Raw genomic sequence first — 9483 nt, 5'->3', positions numbered from 1 at the left:
AAGTGATTTATTATTATTATTATTATTATTATTAGGGCTTCATGTTAATGTTAATTTAATTTTTATGCTAAAAAAGTGCATATAGCTGCTAATTGTATTTGTTGTTTGTTGATTTTCAAATATAAAACTTATTGAAATGTTTTCAGTGTGTGTATCAGTTCTTTTTGAACATTTTCATCTAAATTTAACAAAACCGTGATAATATTGATAATCGTGATAACTTTGGTCACTATAACCGTGATATGAAATTTTCATACCGTTACATCCCTATTAACAATAAATACATTATTATTATTATTATTTAAGATTTAAATTATGCGTTATTATTATTATTATTATTATTATAGAAAGTTCATTATAGAAAGTTCACAAATTTGAAGGAAAATGTTTTTAATTTCCATGAATAAATATCATAAGCCAAAGAAACTTCATTATCCACAATTCTAAGTTGTTTTCTCTTGATTTCAGTGTGATTTTTACAGGTTTTCCTGAGATTCACTCATTAGTTTAATACAGTAATAAGTGGATGTGCGTCTCTCTGGACTGAACAGACTCTCGCGTCCCTCAGGGGCCAAACTGAACGAACATCGTCTCCAGCATCTGCCATAAACACACACGGAGCCACCGCTGGGCTTTTGTTGGCCTGCTTGCTTTAGTAATTTGAGGGCCACATATAATCACCTTGGCAGGCTGAGAGCCCAGTGGATTTGTGGGTAATCCGCATTGATTTTTTGTCTTCTGCGCCTCTCAATGGCAGCATTTCTCTGATTACATCACAGGATTGATGATAAAGACACATCAACTCAATTGAGTCGCATTCACGGTGCGTCTCGCGGTGCTTCTGCGTTTGTCGCTTGGGTTTGGATCGGGAACGGATCGCTCCGCTGATATCAGAGGGATTATTACTGTAGATATCTGAGCGTCTGACCGCTCGACCCTCAGCCGCGCACGCACACGGCCCGCTCATTAAATATTAATAAACCGTAATGGAAGACCATAAAAACGAAAATTGCACATCATATGCAATACTTAGTTTTTATCAGCAGACGAGTCCTTTAATGAGAGCAGGAAGCCATCAAGTTATTTTTAGAGGCAGCATAAATCAAATTATGAGAAATAATTCATCATTCTGCGTCTTAATTCTCCTTCGCCCGTCAGTGTGTCTCTGTTGTTTATTATGTATTTCTGCTTATTTGATGAGGATTTCAGCTCCAGTAAGACTCTCTGCAAACATCTCCGATTTCTACACAAAATCAGCACCAAAATGAATTCAGATCTTTACACTTTATTTTCTGCTGGTGAAGTCTTTATCTGTGTTAAACCGCAAGTACAGAGTCGCTCTTATTGTCTCTAGATGAGCTTATTTGAGGTGTTTGCATTTGATTTTCAGTTCAGTCTGACCTCAGACAGTCAGGATTTTCACATTTGATTGGATAAAGAAACGTGGGTGTTGTTTGTCTTTGCTGAAATCACTGACACAATGCTGCAGTTGTTTCTAAGGCTCTTGGATGTAGTTTGTAGTGCATTACTATGTGGTTGCCAGATGTTTGTTTATTGTATATATTTATTCATTTTTGTGATTTATTCATTTGTTTATTTGCATCTTTTATTTATTTTATATCTTTATACATTTATTTTTTTTGTTCATTTATTTTATTTATTTAGTATTTGTTTAGATTTAAATATGTTTTTTATTTGCTACAATTTTGGAATGGTTTGTGTTTATTTTATGTAATTATAATTTTTTTAAATTATTATTTATTTATTTGTATTTTGTTTTATTTGCTAAGGATTAGGGCTGTGCGATATTGAAGAAAAATATGTTATGTTTATATATTACAAAACTTTTATTTTGGATGCGATTAATCATGATTAATCGTTTGACAGCACTATGCTATATGCGTCGACCTAAAACTTTGACCTTTTGCAACGTTTTGATTTAAGTTGCCTATTATTAAAATAATTCCGATATCGAATGCCATTGCGATATGCATATCGTGATATTTGAATTTGCGATATTTCGATAATTTCGATATGTCATGCAGCCCTACTAAGGATTTTGGAGTGGTTTGTAGTCTATTGATGTGTTTTCTAGGGTGTTTTAGGTGGTTTCTATTTATTTATTTATTTATTATAACAATTTATAAATCTTGTATTTTTTATTTATTAATATTTATTTATCTGTACTTGTATTTTATTTATTACTTTTTTCTTCTATTTTTCTAAAACTTTGACCTTTTGCAACGTTTTGATTTAAGTTGCCTATTTTTAAAATAATTCCGATATCGAATGCCATTGCGATATGCATATCGTGATATTTGAATTTGCGATATTTCGATAATTTCGATATGTCATGCAGCCCTACTAAGGATTTTGGAGTGGTTTGTAGTCTCTTGATGTGTTTTCTAGGGTGTTTTAGGTGGTTTCTATTTATTTATTTATTTATTATAACAATTTATAAATCTTGTATTTTTTATTTATTAATATTTATTTATCTGTATTGTATTTTATTTATTACTTTTTTCTTCTATTTTTTGCAAAGCATGTACATGGTTTACGAGTTACATAATATTTTGTTTTGTACAAAATATTATTTCATTGCACAAGAAGAAAAAAGGAACAAAAAGAACAAAAAAAATAAAATAAAATAAAATTAATTAATTAAAAAACATTTCATTCATTAATTCGTTTGTTCATTTGCTTGCTTGCTAGGGTTTTTGGAGTTCTGTGTAGTGCATTTCCATGTGGTTGCTAGGGTGTTTTGGCTGGTTGCTAGGTGTCTGGTATGAAGAGAGTCCCTCATGATTGGTCGGTCGTCTTTGTTCCTCTGCTGATCTCAGGTCTGTGCGATGGCTCTCCTGAGAGCAGTGAAAGCAGAGCATCAGATCATCTGCTGCCAAACTGAAGGAAGATCTGCATGATTTACAGTCAAGCAGCTCTAAAACAGTCACTTTCTCTGCGCATGTGACCTCACGTTCAATACAGAGGCCATTTGGAAACAGGAAGCTCGTAATAAAGGTCAAAGATCATTAAAGCACTTACTGAAGTACGTTTTTTACTTCCCATCGCGTCTGAGTGATGGTTCAGGGGGAATAACATGATGGATATTGAAGCTTTATGGAGCTTTTGCACACACATCAACACTTCTGACTTTATTGAAGCGTAATAAGCGGAAAGCTGCCTGTAAATGTAGGGCTGCACGATTAATCGAATGCGATAGTCATGTGCATTTTGTCAGTAAAGCCGGTTCTGTGATCAGTAGTAAATCTCCATCACATGCTTTCAAATGGAGCAGCATTTACTACACAGAGCTGTAGTTCACTGACAAGCTGTGCAAAAAAAATAGCAAAAATAGCGAAGAAATCATTCTGCGATTATGACAGCTGTTTGTTTATTATAGCTGTTTGTTGATTATGATGGCTCTGTGTAGTAAATGCTGCTCCATCAGAAAGCACGTGAAAACACCACATTTAATAACATGTTTTTACTCCAAACTCGCTTCATAACGTCAGTCGAGTGTTTGAAATAAATCCTTCTGTGAGATGATGTGGCTTCTTACACAGAATAAGGCACACAACATATTTCATAGTATTTAAGCAGTGATAAAGGCTATGTCGATTAGCATTGCATTATAGATATACTTCATTATAATAATAATTATAATAAGACGAACTCAGATAAACCATATATGGTCGTAGTCGTGTGTTTATTAGTCACGTTGAATGAATGAAAGCAGTTAAATCTTCAGTTTATTCAGCAACCGCTATAGGCATTTCCTTGATTTCTTCTGCGGGGCGTATTTGGAGTTTCTCTGGCCTTCGGATGGAGATTTACTACTGATCACAGAACCGTGCTTCACTGACGAGATGCACGCATGAATATCGCAGCTTCTGCCTAATCACGATTGCGATTTATCGTGCAGCCCTATGTAAGTGTGTGATTTATGGATGGAGATGGGATGAACGTCTGTTTGTGTGTTTGCAGGTGGAGTGGCTGAAGAACGAGGAGATCATCGACCCCGCCGACGACAGGAACTTCTACATCACCATCGACCACAACCTGATCATCAAACAGGCCCGTCTGTCCGACACCGCCAACTACACCTGCGTCGCCAAGAACATCGTGGCCAAACGCCGCAGCACGACGGCCACCGTCATCGTCTACGGTCAGTCTCAGTGCTTATCTGTGTGTGAACCACAAGTACATGAGATTATTTAACGTGTTTAGTATTTGATTTTCAGTTCAGTTTGATCTCAGACAAGTCAGTATGTTCACTCTTGATCGGAAAAAGTAGACTTCAGTGTTTTATAAAGAAAATGTGGGTCTTTTTCATTAATTTAAATTTTATTATTTATTTTATTTTTATTTATTTTTATTTTATTTTGCTAAGGTTTTTGGAGTGATTTGTTGTGCATTGCCCTGTGGTTGCAAGGTTTTTATTTAGTCATTTTAATCCAAAAGGTACATCTGGAAAAAGGGGGGTCGTCTTATTATCAGGGTCGTCTTATATTCGGACCAATACGGTATTTATTTTATTTTATTTTATTTTAATTAATTAATACATTTATTATTTATTTATATTTTATTTTGCTAAGGTTTTTGGAGTGGTTTGTAGTGCATTGCTATGTGGTTGCAAAGTTTTTGTTTATTTAGTCATTTTAATTTTATTCTTTATTTTATTTTATTGATTAATTTATTATTTTTATATTTTTTAGAGTGGTTTGTAGTGTATTGTTATGTGGTTGTTTTATTTATTTATAAGGTGGTTTTAGGTGTTTTGTGTTTGTTTAATTGTGTTTTTTCTATTTGCTAAGGTTTTTGGAGTGGTTTATAGTCCATTGCTATGTGTCATCTAGTTTCAAGTGGTTGCTAGTTGTTTATTTATTATTTGTATTTTTTAATTTATATTTATTTATTGTTGTTTTTTTAAAGGGGGTTTTGAGTTATTTCAGGTAATTTATTTATTTATTGTTTTTACATTTTTATGTTTTTATTTTTTTCTTCTTTTATTTATTTTTATTTATTTATTGGGTGTTTTAGGTGGTTGCTAGGTGTTTGTTTATTTATTTTTATTTGTTCGTTTGCATTTCATTATTTGCTAAGATTTCGGAGAAGTTTGTAGTGCACTGAAACTGGTTTCAGTGTTTCACCTTGAAATCCTGATCACCTTTGTGTAGCTTTGATAGCACAAAGGCAAAGTCCACGTTTGAAACTAATGCAAAACTTTGACCATCTGTTCTGGTAGCGTTTCCTTCATCGCGCTGCAGTCCGTCTCCTCTGAAGTTTCTTTTGGTCGGATCTTGCCGTGAAACTCCCTGGAGCTGGAAAATGTTCCTCTTTAGAACAGAAAGCCGCGCTGACAAGTTGGAAGCGTTTTAACCCGCCACCGCTTTGAGTGTTGAAAGAATAACTTGGTGTAAATTCCCCCCCCCCGAACGCAAACGCAAGGCTTTCACGAGGCTGACGGTTTGTGAAATCGCACCTCGGCACCCGCGATAAAGCGCGGACGAGTCTTTTAGAAGCTCTTCAACAAGTGAAAACAGCCCACCTGCTGGGATCGCTTACTGTTTTCCCTACAGATACAATCCCAGATCTGGAAAACAGATGTTTCCCTCTCCCGTGCTGTAATAAATTGACTTCTCTTGCACGTCGTGAAGCTGATGTAATTATAAGTGCTCTCCGGTTCGTGCCGTAAGGTTGAGCTCTGTCATTGGTTTAGAGGGTAATGGGATGGGCTACTCGAGTGTGACTGGACGCCGCTTTAAATGAACAGCTCAGATAGAAATGAAAACACTTCATTATTTACTCACACTCCTATTGTGCACCAGTCAGAACTGAATTGAGGAATGACTTCAGTTCCAGTTCAGCTCCTAATGGGAATTGAGGTGGCAAACTGATGCAGAATTGCATTTTGAATTTGAATGTAAGGAAGTAGAATTCAAAGAAATTCATATAAATAATTCTTCACTAGAAAACACAGTTCACAGTTTTTGAAAGCAAACTTTAAATGTTGGTGTGATTAATTCTTCTTTAAAAGGTTGGTTGGGTGGATGGATGGATGGATGGATGGACGGATTGATGGATGGATGGATATAGATGGGTAGATAGATTTATTGATGGATGGATGGATGGATGAATGGATGGACAGACTGATGGATACATAGATGGGTAGATAGATGGATTGATGGATGGATTTGTGGATAAATGGTTGGATGGATGGATGGATGGATGGATAGACGGACGGATGGATTGATGGATAAATGGTAGGATAGATGGATGGATGGATAGATAGATGGACAGATGGATGGATGGATGGATTGATGGATAAATGGTAGGATAGATGGATGGATGGATGGATGGATAGATGGATTAATGGATGGATGGATAGACGGAGCTGTAATAAATTGACTTCTCTTGCACGTCGTGAAGCTGATGTAATTATAAGTGCTCTCCGGTTCGTGCCGTAAGGTTGAGCTCTGTCATTGGTTTAGAGGGTAATGGGATGGGCTACTCGAGTGTGACTGGACGCCGCTTTAAATGAACAGCTCAGATAGAAATGAAAACACTTCATTATTTACTCACACTCCTATTGTGCACCAGTCAGAACTGAATTGAGGAATGACTTCAGTTCCAGTTCAGCTCCTAATGGGAATTGAGGTGGCAAACTGATGCAGAATTGCATTTTGAATTTGAATGTAAGGAAGTAAAATTCAAAGAAATTCATATAAATAATTATTCACTAGAAAACACAGTTCACAGTTTTTGAAAGCAAACTTTAAATGTTGGTGTGATTAATTCTTTAAAAGGTTGGTTGGGTGGATGGATGGACGGATGGATGGATTTGTGGATAAGTGGTTGGATGGATGGATGGATGGATAGACGGACAGATGGATTGATGGATAAATGGTAGGATAGATGGATGGATGGATAGATAGATGGACAGATGGATGGATGGATGGATTGATGGATAAATGGTTGGTTGGATGGATGGATGAATGAATGGATGGACGGTTGGACTATTTGTATTGTGTGGAAGAAGGATGTGTAGGTGAGGGGAAGTGAATGTATGTGGCAGTTTGTCAGTGCTTTGGCGACTCGAGCATCTCTCGGATGATGTAGGCATGGAGGCGCTGATGATGTCATCGGGCTCGGGTTTCACCTCCCGTCGCTCACTGCTGATATACTAAACCACTCTCACTCACCGATTAACACACTGCTTTACTCTGAGCTCTTTCTGTCCATTTTCACCACACACTTCTGACTTGCTGTCCCGAGACGAAAGACAATAAACGCTCTCCACGTGTGGTTCGGCTGAATCTAAGGGAGACCGTAAAAAAAGGGGCACAAATCTGTGATGGATTTCTGGAGACAAAAGGCCACAATCCCTCACCTGCTCATTCAGGCCTGAACGCAGTCTGGGAGGACGAGAGCTTTGATCTCAGCTCATCTGCAGGAGAAATGAACCACAATCCATCCTCCAGAGCAGCTCCATCACACACACGTGTGTCAGAGGAAGTTCAGACGGACAGACAGACGTGTTCTGATTAGAACCGGACCGCAACAGAAGAATGGGGAGCAAATGCCTCAAAGTAATAGTTAATTAAAAAAAAAAACGATTGTGAGGACAAAAATTAATTGTGAGATATAAACTCACAATTGTGTGAAAAAAGTCAATTGTGACAAACTCACGATTGTGGAAAAAAATCTGAATGGTGAGATATAAACACGATTGTGAGGGAAAAAATAAATTGTGAGATATAGACTCAAGATTGTGAGAATACATTTGCAATTACTTTATTTAATTTTTTCTGTGGCGGAAACAAGTTTGCACATCATGTTGTTTAATTATATTAAAAAGTAACTGCTTCTTTTAAAATGATTTAGAAAAATCACATAAAAATCTGATTTGCACTCAAGCGTATTCCGTCTTTCAAATGTCACTTGTGTTTTGATTTGTTCATACGGCTTCATTATATCCTGCTAATCATCTCCTGTCGTGTTCCACTGAAGAAACCTGTCAAGTCAAGCCTGGCGGGACGTTTATTTTGGGGTGAATTATTGCTCTAAGTGTTGTTTCAGGTTCTGCTTGAGCTCATCACGGAGACTCGTTGGCTATCACAGCTACGATCACGTCTTCTCACTGATTGACTGAGAGAGGAGTCAGCGCTGCTGTACATGAGTCTGAGCGATAGTGTGTGTTTTCCCTCGGCTCTCCGTCACAGACACACACGTAATGAGCGAGCGAGTGACTGAGTGGCTGTGTTTCCCGCTGCAGTGAACGGCGGCTGGTCGACGTGGACGGAGTGGTCGGTGTGCAGCAGTCGCTGTGGGAGGGGCTATCAGAAGAGGACGCGCAGCTGCACCAATCCCGCGCCTCTGAACGGAGGAGCCATCTGTGAGGGTCAAGCCATCCAGAAACTGGCCTGCAACCCGCTCTGTCCAGGTACCACAGCGCTGCTGTTTTCTGCTGATAACAGAGTGCTTGCCGATGGCCGATAACGCTGATAAAGTGTAATCAATCGATGCAATTTAAAATTGGACTAACAATTTATTTAAAAATAAATAAATAAATTCAATTTAATTAAATTTTCAAATAAATAAAATTTAATAGCATAAATAAATACATTTAAGTGTTTAAATAATTATATCTTACAGTGTGTCTCACACATTTTCAGTGTGTTCTCAGACTTATATTATAATTTATTATATTGCATTTTTTGCATTTAACTTTTTTCAGATTGTTATCAGTATAATAATCTTAGTAATTAACAATTAGGTTTTGTTTTTAATGAATATGTTTAATAGGATAAATAAATCCTTTTCAATAAAGTGGTCTCATATTATATTATAAAGTATTTATTTCATGTGACTTTTTTCTTTACAAATTGTTATCAGCATACTTTGAGTAATTTATCATTTGAATTTGTAATTGTTATTTTTATTATTATTATTATTTACATTTTTAAATCTTTAAAAAAATATGATTAAATATGATAAATAAATATTTATTGAAATTTAAAAAATCCCACATTTTTTAGTGTAGTCTCAAATATTATATTATATTATGTTATATTTTTCCATTTTCCATTAAAGGTTGGTATGCATAATGGTTTGAATCATTTAGATTGGGTATATAAATATATTAATTGGGTATATAAATCTTTATTTAAAAAAAAAATTCTACGTTTTCAGTGCTGTCTCAAATATTGTATTGTATTATATCATATTATATTACATTATATTATATTAAATTATATTATAGCAACTAAGAATTAGATAAGTTTTACTGTACTTATGATTGAATAATTTATATTTAATATATAATTATATACACTACCGTTCAAAAGTTTGGGATCAGAACGAGTTTTAATGTTTTTACAGGAGTTTCTTCTGCTCATCAAGACTGCATTTATTTGCTAAAAAATACAGGGAAAAAAAATAATATTGTGAAATATTATTACGATGTAAAATAAAGTTTTTCTA

At 35.6% G+C, this 9483-nt stretch overlaps 1 protein-coding gene across 1 annotated transcript in view; it reads left to right on the top strand.

Annotated features, from left to right (window-relative positions):
• Positions 1 to 9483, top strand: part of unc5cb (unc-5 netrin receptor Cb) — a 199839-nt gene that overhangs the window by 148890 nt on the left and 41466 nt on the right. Inside the window, exons 5-6 of the mRNA XM_016554070.1 lie at positions 3985 to 4165; positions 8276 to 8443. Coding sequence (XP_016409556.1) covers positions 3985 to 4165; positions 8276 to 8443 — 349 coding nt within the window. The remainder of the gene's footprint in view (positions 1 to 3984; positions 4166 to 8275; positions 8444 to 9483) is intronic.

This window comes from Sinocyclocheilus rhinocerous, unplaced genomic scaffold, assembly GCF_001515625.1.
Source record: "Sinocyclocheilus rhinocerous isolate Xijiao unplaced genomic scaffold, SAMN03320098_v1.1 scaffold15, whole genome shotgun sequence".
Lineage (NCBI taxonomy): Eukaryota > Metazoa > Chordata > Actinopteri > Cypriniformes > Cyprinidae > Sinocyclocheilus > Sinocyclocheilus rhinocerous.
This window is presented reverse-complemented; position numbering and strand designations above follow the sequence as displayed.